General features: G+C 46.0%; 1 protein-coding gene across 1 annotated transcript; it reads left to right on the top strand.

Moving 5' to 3' along the window:
* The first annotated feature begins 891 nt into the window (after positions 1–891).
* On the top strand, positions 892–14929 carry farsb (phenylalanyl-tRNA synthetase subunit beta). Its single transcript, XM_020636866.3, has 18 exons — positions 892–1043; positions 1832–1887; positions 2375–2529; positions 2731–2803; positions 3569–3684; positions 3779–3929; positions 4019–4127; positions 4517–4587; positions 4674–4735; positions 6945–6996; positions 7412–7473; positions 7553–7760; positions 7855–7935; positions 8580–8672; positions 8977–9094; positions 9794–9946; positions 13472–13619; positions 14005–14929. The coding sequence occupies exons 1-18, from the start codon at positions 986–988 to the stop codon at positions 14780–14782; spliced, it is 2544 nt and encodes an 847-aa protein (XP_020492522.1). The 5' UTR covers positions 892–985; the 3' UTR covers positions 14783–14929.
* Positions 14930–15934: the final 1005 nt, after the last annotated feature.

Raw genomic sequence — 15934 nt, 5'->3', positions numbered from 1 at the left:
TTTATTTTTAATGAATACATTTTATTGTTGGTAGAATAAATAAACTTATTGGACATTAGGGCATATGATTATTGCCCACATGCAGCCTAATATTTTTTGTGCTCATGTGGCATGTCACAGGCCGACAGGATGAGCTGCCATGAAGTCCACAGTCCAAAAGACATGCTCGTTAGATTCATTGGTGACTCTAAAATGCCCACAGGTGTGATCCCTGTGACTGACCGGTCCAGGGTGTAACCCTGCCTCTCTCCCTCTGGGATCAGCAATCTACAGAGCAATCCAGGTGATGTTAAGAGTGATGAACGTAGAGAACTTCTCAGATCCAAGAAGTCAAACCAAAGGACAGATACATCATTTTTTCTGATACTAAAAATAGTTTAAATCTGAACTACTCCCCTTTAATAGATGTTTTAAATTTCAGGATTGAATAAGAAAATAAAAAATAATTGGCTTATTTTCTTAAAGGGCGGGAGTATTTCTTTTAACCTTAATTTCAGAGACATTCTGCTTGATTCTGATGGCACATTGTTAAAATGAGATGCAGAGTATAATAATAACTTATAAGATATATATTTGTTTTACTTTATAGGACTTCATTGGCTCAGTAAAACACTCACCATTGTGAACTTTATTTAGATTTTTTTATATTTAAATCTTCCCAATCAGAAGACCCCTTCTGTTTTTTTTTTTGTTTTTTTTTATTGTTTGTTTTTCTGTTATTGAAAATATATATTTGTTGTACAGTTTTGTTACTAATAATTTGAGTACTTTTTATTATTTTTTGTGGAATCGTGTGAAATCTATAATATACTGAAATGTTCATGCATTTAGTTGGCATTAGTTAGTTAGTTGTCTTGGTCCAGTAGAAATAAACGTGGTTCAAAATAATTAACCGGTTTTCACTCAGGCACTGCTCCGGACAGCTCGAGCCGGCTGCTGGGGGTCCTTTCTTACACCGGGCTGAGGAGGATTAGCAGCTAACAACATGCCGACAGTCGGAGTGAAAAGGGATCTCCTCTTCAAATCTTTGGGCAGAACTTACAGTAAGTCATATTCAATGCATATTCAAATACTTTAGAAGACGTTTGACTCGGTTATAAAAATATCAGAGGTCGGAGAAACGTTTGTACTGATTAGTTTGATGGTTAGCAACCAGAAGCTAAGTGGCTAACCTACAACTCTGTCTTTAGTGATAAACATAAATTAAACTCCTGCAACACAATCTACCTCAGTATTAATTCCGGACTGGTCTTGTCATTAAGATAGTATTTATAGTTAATTTACATCCCTCTAAGGTGGATGTCAGAGTTGTTGCATCATTTCCGTAAACTCCTGTCAGAAATGTCACGTGTCACAAATATCCAGATTATAATTATTATTTAGATTATAATTATTATTTAGATTATAATTATTATTTACAGTCTATGATCTGGAAACTGAATCACAAACAAACCTCGCGGTGTCTGCTTTAAACAGAGACTGTAAATATGAAGGTGTCACACTACTTCATTGATATTAATCATTATTTGGAGTAAATGAAATAAAACATTGATTTTACTGCTTTTGGAGATGTCCATCTGTTGTTATTTAAAAAACAAAAAGTCAATTATATTCGTTTTAAAATTCGTAAAAACCATCTGAGCGAGAGTAGAAGAACATATCCTTAACAGTTAGTGTTTGTGTTAGTGGTATCAATAAAGTTAAGAAAAAACCCTCTGATCTGAATACTGTAATATTTACAGTCTATGGATCTGACTGATGTTTAAAAAGAAAGTTATCTGTTGATATTTAAAGGGATGTAAAGCTCTTTAACGATGGCTTCTTGTTTCAGCCGATGAAGAGTTTGACGAGCTGTGCTTTGAGTTCGGGCTGGAGCTGGATGAAATTGTAAGTAAACAAAGTAAAGGAGTTCTACATCTTCTTACGTTTTACTTCAAACTGTTACTAGATGACACCTAGTGTTTACAATGAGTACTGCAGTCCAAATTCTGAACATTGGAGAGAGCTTATTAGAAACATGCAGAGGCTTTTTAGGTCGGGTACAATCACTTCTATCTGAACCACTTCTCTTGCCCGTTTCCATCGCTGCAACACCTGTTGACCTGATAACTGCTCTCATATCTGGGAAACCAAGGGGCGTCCAAAACAGCCGTGTGGGGGTGTCTTAAAACCGCCTACCTTCTCTTGTCCAAACAAATCCAGAGCATTCAGGACCAGAATCTAAAGTTAGAAGGAGGACATACTGACTGCTGCATTGTTGTCAGAGAAGCCAGCACTTCAACATAGCATGTTTCCTTAATGTCTGATCATAGAGTAAGCTCACTTTATCATTTCAGTACCTATGTTACCATGTGAATCTTTACTGTTGTTACAGACCTCAGAGAAAGAGATAATCAGCCGAGAGCAGGGTGACTCCAAGGCATCGGGAGCATCTGACGTCATCCTGTATAAGATCGATGTGCCTGCTAACCGCTATGACCTGCTGTGTCTGGAAGGGCTGGTCCGTGGGCTGCAGGTCTTCAAGAATAAGTGAGTGGCGTCCTCTACGATGGAGCTGGCACACCGCTTTGAATACGAGGATATTTGCTCGCTGCATGCAGATTTTGAAAAGTTGTAAATCAGTTATCAGGGTTGATATTTTAACAATACAACATTATGATTTTGTTCTGAAACATGAAATATTCTTTAAGCGATTTTGCTGCTGCTACAGAGATTGTCTTTGTCTCGCAGGTTGGAGGCGCCTCGTTACAGACGTGTTGGCCCGGTCAGCGGGGAGCCTCAGCAGCTGATTATAACTAAGGAGGTTGGTTTCAAAGGTTTAGATTCGGAGCAGACGTCCCGATGACGTCACAGCAGATGTGCACGTGTTGTGGTGGCAGAAAAACAGCGAAAGCAAGTGGAGAGAAACACAGAGGAGCAGTCGAGGTCGCTGGTTTAAGAGGAAAAAAACATGACCTCCGTTTTCTATAGAATACCATCTGTCGGGGACGGCTGGCTCAGCAGTACGTCACTGAACCTGACAGCAGAGGTCAAAAGTGTACGAGTCAAGAGATTTGAGTGTCTTGAGTTTGACTTTTGTGTAGACGGCGGGTTTCTCCACGAGGTAGACGAAGGCGTCCGGTGTCACAGTCTAACTGACTCTGATTCTTCTAATTCATCTCCCGTGTCGTCTCATGAAAACAAGACAAATTGATGTACCGTTCACCAAATGTGTATAAACAGATGCATTAAAACTAGCTGTGATGGCTAACTGGTGGCAGTGGTTAGTGCGCGCGCCCCATGTATGGAGGCTTTGCTCCTCCAGGCGGGCGGTCCAGGTTCGAATCCCACCTGCGGCTCCTTTCCCGCATGCCATTCCCCACTCTCTCTCTTTCCCTGATTTCCGACTCTATCCACTGTCCTATCTCTCCAGTAAAGCCAAAAAATAACTAACTCGCTAACTTTCTGTCACCACTTAGACCACGCCCACAAAGTATGTCATCACAAATGTAGTCAGTTGTCTGGCATGTTATTGTTTGTGTTTTAATCACTTAAATCTGGTTAAAATCAAGTTGTTTGTTCTGTGCAGACGGCAGCGGTGCGACCCTTTGCTGTGGCGGCCGTGTTGAGGAACATGACCTTCACACAGGAGCGCTATGACAGCTTCATCGAGCTGCAGGAGAAGCTCCACCAAAACATCTGCAGGTCAGATTTACCGCTGAACTCTGCACGTGCGGTTCTGACTGCTTCAGTTTTAAAGTCGTTGTCGTCGATCATAATGTCTGCTGTGTTTGTGCAGGAAGAGGAGCCTGGTGGCCATCGGGACCCACGACCTGGACACCATCTCCGGTCCCTTCACATACACAGCCAAACCTCCCGGAGAGATCCGCTTCAAACCGCTCAATCAGACCAAAGAGTACACCGCCACAGAGCTCATGGCGCTCTACAAGGTGACCCGCTAACCATCTAAATGCTGGTCGAGTTATCCGTTTGTCTGTATGAGCGGCGCTAACCTGGTGTTCTGTTTACACACACACAGAACGACAGCCACCTGAGGCATTACCTTCACATTATTGAAGACAAGCCGCTGTACCCTGTCATCTACGACAGCAACGGCGTGGTCCTGTCCATGCCTCCGATCATCAACGGTGAGTTCCACCTCACTCCTCCTGTGTCGGGCTTCGCTCTCTGCCGCGTTCCACTGTTCTAGCAGAGTCGTGAACTAGTTAGCAACATCCCACCGACCCACAATGCATCGCTGCTCTCCGACTATCTCACAGTGGAGCTCGCCAGACGGCCAACTAGCAACATAGAACTAAAAGTAACCGTGCTGCGTTTAATTTGATGTCAGATGACATTAAAATGACGACGTAGCTGTATAAGTAACGAGTGAATGAATATTGTTGTGAGCTGATGGTCGCGCTAGCTTGATGCTAGTTATCCAACGTAGATTAGACAGGAAGTAGTTTAGGATGTTGCAGACATTAACTGTGTTTCAGACGAGAGCAACGTTTGTTTTTCTCTTTTCTCTCTCCAGGCGATCATTCGAAGATCACCCTCAACACAAAGAACGTCTTCGTCGAGTGCACAGCCACGGACCTGACGAAGGTACGACAGAGCGGAAAATCACAGGAAAATCTCCCGTGTGTTTTTAAAAAGTCAGACTGACCTGAACGTCACGTTGTTCTCCCCAGGCCAAGACCGTGTTGGACATGATGGTGACCATGTTCAGCGAGTATTGTTCACAGCCGTTCACGTAAGTCACAAAATGTGTGTATGTGTACCTCTGGCCCCGTGTCCAGCTGGCGTTTCTTTCTGAGCGTCTGCGTCTTTTTTCAGTTGTTTTCAATGAGGAGAGAGCGTTGGCAGCAGAAAGTGGTCGCCTGGAGAAAAAGCACAGCACCCCCAGCGTCTTTGTCTCCAAACGCACCGCCTTTGTTGTGCGGCCGCTTTGAGTGAAAAAAGGATTTTTTGGGGATTTTGAAGGTCCTCTGGCTATCTCTACAAGCTGCAAAAATTGCGGTGAGATGGCTGCTCCAGACAGTGCCGTCTCGCCGCTATATTGCTGGCCGCTGGCAGCAGCCGAGACATAAGGCCTGCCTCTCCGCGGCGGTGAGGATGAGGAGCCGGGGTGGACTGGTAGTGTCGGTGCTCTCACTGTTTGCCTATGGACACAGACATAGAGTCTGTTTTTTGCCAAGAATTTCCAAGATGCCAATTCCTTCTGGAAGAAATTTTGGAATCAGTTGAGGAAACGGCCGCATGTGTTGAAGTAAATATGTCTGTAAATAGAGGACCTTAGTGGGAGTGGCCTGCGGTGCTGTGAACTCTGGGAGTTGTTGTCTTTCATCCACGAGTCAAAAAGACACTTTCTGCCTTTTCTCGGCCAAGAAGGCACCAACTTCAAAATTGATTTCACATTTCTACTACTGTTAACTGCTACACGTCACCGCACATATCATACAATTGGAAAAGAGTGCCGGTGACGAGACAACAGCTCCTTTCTGAAAAGTTGAAGGATTTTCAACTTAACGGGATACTTCACCTGTTGAAACATGAATCTGTATTGACATTGGGTCATATATGTAGTGGAGGTGAAGCAGGAGGGAAACCCTCCGTATCAGCACAGTATCGGACGGGAGAACGCCATCCAGGTCAGAATGGGTCGGAAAAGACAGACGGCATGCAGACACGCTCTGAAGCAGGCTCAACAACACAGACTGACGCCAAACAGCCCGTTTTTTTAAAGCCTTCATGTTTCTGTGTTGCGCTCATTAAAATCTCATCTGAACAGATTTATGGCCTTCAAACAACTTAAAAACGTTGATTATAAAATGTCAGGTTTCAGTCGGGCTCGGGCCCATGAATACAGATTTTGAGAGGGGCCGGTCTGTGTCGGGGAGAACGTGCTTGGGTTGGTTCAGGCTGGATTTTTCTGCTTCTGAGCCGGGATTTTGGTGAACTAAGCGTGCGATGCAGAAGGATGAGGGTTCAAACCGTTCTGGTACATCCAGCTTTAAATATGACGAGAAGCGAATTCATAAATGATCTGAAACGTTAGGATTGTTTTTGTCCGATCACATCGTCTCTTGAGTCAAACTGACGACTTTGTGGTTCTCTGGTTTCTGTCAGACGTTTGTACATTTAAAAAAAAAAAAAATTTAAGATTTATTTCTGGGCTTTTTTGCACCTCTATTGGTGAGATAGGACAGTGGACAGAGACGGAAATCAGGGAGAGAGAGAGAGTGGGGATCGACATGCGGGAAAGGAGCCACAGGCCGGATCCAAACCCAGGCCACCCGCTTTGAGGACCATAACCTCCATATATGGGATGCTAACCACTGCGCCACCAGTGCCCCTAGACGTTTGTACATTTGATATAAAGTTGGATATAACTGAGCAGTAAATCACAGCATGCTGTTCTCTTATCTCTGTGGTTACAGAATCTGTTTTCCATCGTCTGTCAGTTTGGATTCAAAGATTTGCTGTTTCACTTTTAAACTTCCTGTCTGCTGCGTCTGGCTGAATCTGGTCGTGCGTTGACGTCACTGATGAGGGTTGTGTTTGAAACAATCTCAGCGATCATAAGAGTGAAATAAACGCAGCATCGACCAGTTAATGTTTGATAATACTTCATTATTCTGGTCAAAAAGTGGCCGAATGGTACAGAGGCTGTGGTTGTCAAATTTGACCTGAGGCTCCTTTTCTCTCTCTCTCTCTCTCTCTCTCTCTCTCTCTCTCTCTCTCTCTCTCTCTCTCTCTCTCTCTCTCTCTCTCTCTCTCTCTCTCGCCCTCTCTCTCTCTCTCTCTCTCGCCCTCTCTCTCTCTCGCTCTCTCTCTGTACTATTTACTGATCTTAAAACTCTTACATTCAGGACACAAAATAAATGATTGATTGATTTTAAAGTGTTGTTTGCAGGATGTTAAACTGACGCTGATCTTTCTATCTTCTCGTGCTCTTTCAGGGTGGAGGAAGCTGACGTGGTGTGCCCAGACGGCAAGACCTGCAAGTATCCGGTACGGTTTTCAGCTCCGTCCGATCTCTCACACTGTGTTCAGTGATCAAAAAAGATTAGTGCGGTTATTTATTTTCAAGAAGTCGTGAAAGATGTGCAGATATTTCAGTCACAAGTCTGAATGTTAAATTGTCATGCATGCTTCAACATAAGCAGAATAAAAACATCAGTACACCGCTGCTACCAGCAATTTCCATACAGTCCATGATTGCTGCGTTACATCAGCGTCATGGTTTTGCTCTGTCTTACGGCGAGCGCCCTGCTCCGTTTGTGGAGCGTGAACGCAGCCATGAGCAGCTGTACACACATCACAGGAGAACTGCAAGACCCCGCTGGCATAAACAGAACACCGTGTTGCTTTGTCTTTCCGAGGAGGATTTGTTGCTCGTTGTTGATTGGCTGGTTTTTGACTTTAGGAGCTGGCGTACAGGAAGGAGAAGTTGTCTAGCGACTTCGTCAACCGAAAAGTTGGCATCAAGTAAGTAATTTGATCCTATAACGATCGGATAACGATCTAAAAAATATTGAATAATAATTGAATTTGTTTCTCCCGTCAGCGTGTCGACTGAGAAAATCGCCCAGCTCCTCACCAGGATGTGTCTGCGCTCCGAGGCTACCGGTGTTGGTGATGAGATCGAGGTTGAGATCCCGCCCACACGCTCGGACGTCATCCATGCCTGTGACATCATGGAGGATGCCGCCATGGCGTACGGCTTCAACAACATCCCTCGCACCACACCACGCACCTACACCGTAGCCAACCAGGTCTCTGGATTTTCACCTGCACGATCGATGTTTTCGTCGAGTGTGATCAGAAACGGGGCGTCTTCTTATTGATGTGTTGTTTTTGTGTTTACAGTTTCCGATTAATAAACTGACAGAGCTGCTGAGACAAGACCTGGCAGCCGCGGGATTCACAGAGGCCCTTAACTTTGCCCTGGTAGGTGAATTTCCCCCTCTTTAAGGGAGTCCATGCATCGTTAGACGCAGGATGTGACACAGTCTTCGTCTTACAGCACGTGATGCGAGCGTCAGCGGCAAAATCAGCTTGATTACATTTTTAACTATTTGTGTCTTAACTGCCGCGAGCGATGCAGCACGACGCACCTTTTTACCCCGATGCCCAAGTTCGATTTCCCGCTCTGTCACTCGCTTAGACCGACGAGTAACGAGGAAGGGGACCGCGCTCTACAAAGCTCTGACCCTCTCTCTCCTCTCTCAGCAGAGCTCGTTAGCTTGTTTCACAAAGTGGAGATAAGGCAGGCTCTCAGGAAGCAAAACGTGGTTAAAAAATCCAAGACAGCAGACGAAGCGGCCGAGCCAGACACTAAAACGACAGTTTTTTTTGCCTTAATATCATTGCTTTATGTATCTGGCGAGCAGAAAAGGGTATGTAGCTGCTTCAGTATGCGCTCAAAGATCGCACCAATCGTGTGATATGACATCATCGTCCCTTCCTGCGTGCTCCCTTCAGCGTTCACTCATCAGCCCCTCCTGGCCTCATGCAGAAATCTGGCGAGGAGGCGGTTTGTGATTTCTCCCAATCCTCTCAAATGAAATGTGTCCCCCTCTCTCTTCCTGTAGTGCTCTAAAGAAGATATAGCAGACAAGCTGAGGAAAAAGATCTCGGACACCAGAGCTGCTCACATCTCCAACCCTAAGACTGCCGAATTCCAGGTAAGAAAGATACAGCTCCTCTGTGTATTTATATTAGAGGCTACATTTTTATTTCATCATCTGCATCATAAAGGAGGGCTTTAAAAAGAAAAACAACAAGCTATTAGCCGTGTTCCAGGACACAGTCATTTTCAACACACCTGAAAACACACATCACATTACTATATACACACAAGAACTCATGCTTTAAATGTTACTTCACTTTTAAAAATTAAATTGTTGTTTTGTTCCTGCAGAGGGCGCTCTCGTCCTCTGCAGGATTGCATCTTTTGTATTCCGCCTCACTATTCTCTCTGACCACCAGGTGGCGCGCACCACCTTGCTGCCAGGCCTGCTGAAGACCATTGCTGCCAACAGGAAGATGCCCCTTCCCCTCAGACTGTTTGAGATCTCTGATGTGGTTCTGAAGGATGAGACCAAAGGTGGGCGTCTGCATGTGTGAAGTGAAGGAGAAAATCATTCAGTAACAAATACACACCGTACCAAAGACCCCACCCTCCTGTAACTTTGAATCATTTTAGCCTTTTCTCTGACTTCACCCGGAGTTTCTCCTCCAGCCTCCTCGTATTTATTCTGCAGAAAGTCAGAGTGAGCTGATGATAGAACACAGCAGGATATAATCAGGAGAATTCAGTGGGAGGGGGTGGTCACGTTTATTCCCTGTGATCGCTGCAGAAATTTACAGGAATGCAGATGTGGAAACGGCTATCGACAGATTTGAACGTCCCTGTCAGTCAAAACGACAGACTAATGCGACCTCTGCCACAAACATAAACGCAGCTTTATTCTCCCCTAACTCACGGGAATGACTTTCCACCCTGCAGCAGGTGACAAAGTCAGAGTCCACGACCAAATCCTTCAAAAGAGAGACTGACAAAACCTGCATAGTTAGAAAGTCAAAGGTCGGGAATGTTTTGACTTCCAGCCTGCACGCTACAATCCTCTCACGGCCCGGCTGCACTGACATGATTCATCACAGAGCTTTAACTTTAAGACTTAATCTAATGATTGCTGCTGTGATAATTATGATCGGGAAGCCTTAAAACATGTCCGGTCAGCCGCTGCTGTGTCTCTGATCTCAACGTCTCTAACACTCCCTCCTCTTCATCTCCAACAACCAGATGTGGGAGCGAGGAACAGCCGGAGAGTCTGTGCCGTTTACTACAACAAGAGCCCCGGCTTCGAGGTGATCCACGGCCTGCTGGACAGAACCATGCAGCTGCTGGAGGTGAAGTCGGCCCACGGGGAAGGCTACCACATCCAGGCCACAGAGGGTAAGGGCATGCTATCCAACATCTGAAGTAGTAGATATGCAAACGCTCTCTGCTGGTCAATAACTAAAGACTGGGTTGATACTGGGGAGAGAAAATTACAGCGACGGATTCACCAGCTTGGCTAGTCAGAAGGATATCTTGAATTAAATCTCAGTCGGGGTCAGGTGAGGTTTTCTGGAGATTGTATAAATCCTGTTGGTGACTAGCAGCGGTTGCAGAGTTTGGTTGTTACCGGGGTATCATGTGCACGGTTTTGTTGACGGTTTGACATGCAGAGTTTAGCTTTAACTTAGATTTAAAGTTCAGGGGGGATCGTTAGCTTGAACGAGATCTTTTTTTTTACTCTTACCATATGCCGGCAGTAACGGGGCAGAGTCGGTCATACAGCGGCCGCTGTCAACAGACTTGTGCACGTCCAGCGCTTCTATTCTCTGCACAGCCAGCGCTTTCTCTGCCTGGAAGAAACTCCAGGTGAACACAGGGCCTTACGGTCTGCTCTCACTTTGTGCTACACCCCCCTGCTCTTTTTGCCATGTGTCATATGAGAGAATATAATTTAAGAGAAAATTTAAGCGCTGCACAAGCCAAACTCAACAAACGCTGTTTTCCAGATAAATAGCGCAGGCCGATCTGCATGCACATCAGCTCTTTCATACATTACTTGAGTCTTGGAATTTGCTCAGTCCCTCTACTTTTCCGCTCTCTCACTCTCGCTCGCTCTGTCTCCTTGGCTCGTATGTTCCAAGGTCACGCTGCAGGATATCCACTGCTGTTCCGCTCTGACTGTAAATCAATGGGCTCGAGTATCAGTGAAAGAGGGCAGTGAGGAGGAGAGGGCGAGACAGACGGGGGAGAGGAAGAAGCGATGAGACCGGAGAGGAGGTTGGGGGCGAGGGGGGGAGATGAGGGTGACAGGGGAGAGAGAGGGCGTCGGGGCGGATTGGAGGTGTAAGCAGGAAAAGGCTACGAGAGTGTGTCAAGTCTGCAGTGGAGGAGTGCATGGGAGTCACGTCACCCACTGCAGTGCTGAGCAGAGAGACAGGCTGGCACATACAACACCCACCCACGGGTGCTTAGACTGTCCATCTGACACACACACACACACACACACACTTAAAAGGGAGCTGAAATGGACTCGCACTCTCTAATGCACAACACGCTCTACACACACTCCCACTCAGTCTACCTCCTCTTCTATTTTTTCCACACTTTGTGCACCATTAGCCTAATCTTCCCCCTCCCCACATATGTCAGCATGTCCTTAACCCCATTACAAGGCCATGACCCCAGCCTGAGAGCTCACCTGACGCACACACACACACCGCAGGATGTGTCCATCAGCACTGCAGCTAACTCACCGTTACAGAGTGAGAGAGTGGCCGAGGGAATACGTGTTAGCCGAGTTTCCTCCATTCAGCTGGAGGAGAGGATGAAATAACGAGTCAGGGGATCACAAGTGGAAGAAGAAACCACTTAAGAGACAGATGCCTGTTTCACTTAACGACTGTGTCCAATGTAAAGTCTTGGCCCAGATAGCCGGAGTTCATATAAGACCACTTGTTCAATAACTGACTTTAAGTACATTTTAAGGTGAGCACTGATTTTTACCGCGAAGCCTGAGCTCTGCACGCTGATTATCATCCCGCTTTATTGTCCTCTGCCGACCACTTGGCTGCCATGGCGATATCAGCCAGCTAAATGGGTCACCTGATACAACCATCCGACTCTCTAACTTCGCTGAAAGCTCTGCTGTGAGTCGGAGGAGAGTGGGCGAAAAAGTAGCCAGGCTCAAGTGTAGGATTTTCATCAACTGATTGGTTATTAAGGATGTACCGAAGCTATTAGTGTGGTCGCCATGGCGATGACATGTTTAGCTCATTCTGCTGATTTAATTCACCTGACAGAGACGGAGCAGGCAACTGGAACAAGAGGTGGAATTTCCCTGCTTTAGCTTCTCACACATGCACGCAAACACAGATTGAAAGTACAGCCCATGTGTGTCACAGTCCTTCGTACAACGTGGTGAGTGAACATCTCTGGAAGCCATTAGCAAGGCAGCGTGGGAAGAAGCGGTGCACTATGGGAGAATGCCATGTCTCCTTGTGTGTGTGTGGGGCTGTTGTCACGGCAACCCCTGTCTCTTGTTAAATCCCTGACAAGTCTGTTTAAAAAACACACACACACACTGACACGCCAACAGGCAGAGGGACATAGTGAGCGAAAAACGCCTCGCACATCGACACGTGTGTTGTCGTCATCTCTCTATCGATTGAAGACTTTTTCTTCCCTCTGGACTGAAGTGACCTTCACTCCTGCTGACACACACACACACACACACACACACACACACTATTCGGGAGGGGAAGTGTGTGTCTGAAATTGATGGATACATAAAATCTAATTATAGCTGAATGGCCTGCAGAGGTAGTTGCTCAAGAGTAATGAACCTGTGACATTTTCACATAAAGCGAGCGGCTCTGTCAATGATTGATATTCAACAATAGAGGAAGAGCGTTTGCCCATCAGGGCTTCTATTTCTCACTTCCCTGGTTAACACATGTAGTGCACAGGACACGATTTCCTTTTTAGGTTTTCGTTTGGGTAACAATGTTCCTTTTAATTCCAGTGTGGGGGAACAAAATGATTGTCAAAAGAAAATCCAGAAACAGCTCGGTGCTGCTGCCCACTCCGTATGACCGACTCATGATCAGGGAGACAATACACATGGCGTCTATACAAAGACCGGCCTCCTGTCATCGTTTTCCATCTCTGTATTAGTATTATTAGCGTTCTTTGAATCGATATAAAAAAATTCAAACTTATCTTTAATTGGATTTTACATTTTGCAGGAGACAAACTGCCACACCAGACAGATTAACAAAAGTTTGTACAGAAATAATGTGCAGATAAACTGATTTTACCCCCAGATGACATCATCGCGTGACAAGAACAAATATGCTTTCATTTTGATAGTATGATTAACCAAAGTCAGTAGTCCTATAAAGGCAGGGTTGGTCATTTCCTCCAGATCCACTTTTTCAGATTTTGGTTGAAATTGTCAGAAATGAATAACTCATGTTCTCTGAAAAAAGGAATGAAGAAAATCCGTCATCTGTAGCAGTTTGTAAGCCTGTAAAAACTTCCACCAATGTCTGCCACGAGGTACCAATCAGACGCCTCCCTGCTCGCTCTCTGCCTCACACTCAAAGCATGTCACCGATGACAGAGTTTATACTGTGAGTCTACTTACCGCTGAATGAGACGCGACATAGTTTCTACACAATGTAAGCGATGAGCTGAGGTCCACTTCTGGAGCCACAGCGCTCGAGCATGTAAGTGAGGGGGCGTGGCTTTAGATGGAGCTCAGAGGGGAGGGGGAAGTGTAGACAGTCCACTGAGGGAATGCTACTTTCAAAATTATGCTAGTTTTAGAAAATGACCAACCCTGCTTTTAATGTTAAATGTTTGAGTATGAAACGATTGAAACGTTTTAATCATTCATGTATCATCTTCTCTTCCTCTCAGATTCAACCTTCTTCCCCGGGCGCTGTGCAGAGATCTTTGTGCGTGGGAAGAGCGTGGGTCGTCTGGGGGTCCTCCACCCGGATGTCATCACCCGCTTCGAGCTGACCATGCCCTGCTCGGCCCTGGAGATGGACATCGAGCCCTTCCTGTGATTTCACCTTCCTGAACTTACTCCCTCACTTAGAAACAGTTTTTAACTTCACGTCCAAACAGGAAGCAGAATCACTAAATAAGGCTTAAAAAAAAAAGCGTTAGAAACATGAGCGCCGTTTGGTTTTTATGACTTTGTGTTTAGCTGCTGCATGAGAAAACCAAAGGGCCGATCTGCAGCATCATTATCAAGAGCGTCTTGTGTTTTATACTGAATAATTAAAAATTAACGAGACTCCATTGTGTTCTTGACGTGAATGGTGTGCGCCTGTGTGTGCGCCTGTACGTGCATGCCTGCTCTGTATTTAGCCGTCCTGTGCCTTGGGGTTGGAGCATGGTCATTAAACTCAGTGACTCATTACCTGTTGCCTTGGTTCTTCCAGCGGCCACACTGCTGAAGCCTCCCTCACACATGACGTCCCCATGCAGGAAGTCCTCAAGCACAAGTTCATCACACAAGATGATTCCTCGCCGGCCCCGTCCTCCCGCCCGACGTCCACAAAAACTGTGTTCGGTGACATGAGCACGCCCGCCGGTCTTAAAGCGCTTAATGACTTTCTGGCTGATAAAAGCTACGTAGAGGGCTTTGTGGCGTCTCAGGCAGACACGGCAATATTAGACGCCATCCCTTCTGCTCCCTCGCCGACCTTCTGCCACGTCCTGCGCTGGTATAACCACATCAAGTCCTTCCAGAGGGAACGAGCCAGCCTGCCTTCAGCGGAGAGTCAGTTTGTGCTCCCTGCTGCTCCCCCAGCCTCGACAGACGACGCCAGCGACGATGACTTGGACCTGTTCGGCTCTGATGATGACGCAGAGAGCGAAGAAGCGGCTAGAATCAGAGAGCAGCGCCTCGCCGAGTACGCCGCCAAGAAGTCTAAGAAGCCGGCCCTCGTCGCCAAGTCCTCCATCCTGCTTGACGTCAAGCCCTGGGACGACGAGACGGACATGAGCAAGGTGGAGGAGTGCGTCCGAAGCGTGAGCATGGACGGGCTGCTGTGGGGGCAGTCCAAGCTGGTCCCGGTGGGCTACGGTATCAAGAAGCTCCAGATCGGATGTGTTGTGGAGGACGATAAAGTTGGCACGGACCTGCTGGAGGAAGCCATCACCGCCTTCGAGGAATATGTTCAATCTGTGGATGTGGCTGCCTTCAACAAGATCTGAATCAGACATGGTATCTTAGTGTAAGATATTCAGATCAATCACTATTCCAACGTCTGTGTAATACTGTAACTGCAGCTCAGGTTCTTTATTGAAAGACTGTTTCATCCTTACATGCAAAGATCAAATAAAGCCTTTCTAACGTTTGAACGAGCGCTTTTGATTCTCTTTTTGTAATGATAATTTGTATGAAGGTAACACGTACACAGACTTCCACAGTGTCTGCAGGTGCTCTACTGTCAACTCAAAGGAGATTGTTGCAGCTTGGAGCCACTCGTATGAAAGTGAGCCATGCAGATAACAAGCCGTCTTGTAAATTCAGCCTGACAGGTGCTCCGGCATTCCTTCAGACTCTACTGTAGCAAAAGGGAGGTTAACTATTTCACCGCTGCTACCTGAAGAAACAGTTAGCAGGCTTTGATGCTGCAGCAGGTAGCTTTGCTCTAACCTGCACAGTGATAGGACATTAAAAGTATGAAACCTTTATTGCACCTAGGGGGAATCTGCCTTACACCGAGAGCATGAAAACTCAATACAAACAAACACTAAAGCATCACGCGATTAAATGAGGGATTTCAGTTTCACCAAAGGGGGTGCAGAGGGTCTGAAGTCAGGAGTCCATACTCAGACCAAAGGGGGTGCAGAGGGTCTGCTGTAATCTTGTTGGCTAAATTCAGGGTGTACTGGTCTGTCAGGTAAAAAAATGCTGCACGTTTGCTGCCTAGTTTAACAACATCGTCCAGTTTGTTTGGACAATGCGCCCCCCCCCCCCCACCCCCAACACTGAATGCAAAAGGTGCTGACACTCTTGTAAAATAGTTTCAACATAGTGCTGTCAACTGTATGCGTGTCAGCCACAGAGCAGGGCCAACTTTGTGGGAGGGGAGACGAGCAGGTGCTGTAAAGTTTCAGTTAAACTGGTTTCTGAAGAAGCAGAGGATTTTCTTGCACAACTTCACCAACTGTCAAGGTGCATGAAGATTGAAAGGCTTAGAAGAGGTCAAAATGCTCCAGCAACACTTGTAGTAACGAGATCAACTTTTTTTAACAAATTAGACCAAAAGTGTTTCGGCTAGTGAATTCTATTCAGCATGACCCTGATGAAGGACACAAGCTGAAACGCGTCGGTCTAGTTTGTTAATAAAGTTGATCTCC

The sequence above is a fragment of the Labrus bergylta genome, chromosome 11, assembly GCF_963930695.1.
Source record: "Labrus bergylta chromosome 11, fLabBer1.1, whole genome shotgun sequence".
Taxonomy (NCBI): Eukaryota; Metazoa; Chordata; class Actinopteri; order Labriformes; family Labridae; genus Labrus; species Labrus bergylta.
This window is presented reverse-complemented; position numbering and strand designations above follow the sequence as displayed.

What these genes read in the sequence shown, in the direction of transcription:
- farsb (XM_020636866.3), top strand. Translation starts at nt 986, where the DNA reads ATGCCGACAGTCGGAGTGAAAAGGGATCTCCTCTTCAAATCTTTGGGC. An exon ending in CCTACACCGTAGCCAACCAG is followed by an intron (nt 7,761 to 7,854) that starts GTCTCTGGATTT and finishes TTGTGTTTACAG; the next exon opens with TTTCCGATTAATAAACTGAC. An exon ending in CCACATCCAGGCCACAGAGG is followed by an intron (nt 9,947 to 13,471) that starts GTAAGGGCATGC and finishes TCTTCCTCTCAG; the next exon opens with ATTCAACCTTCTTCCCCGGG.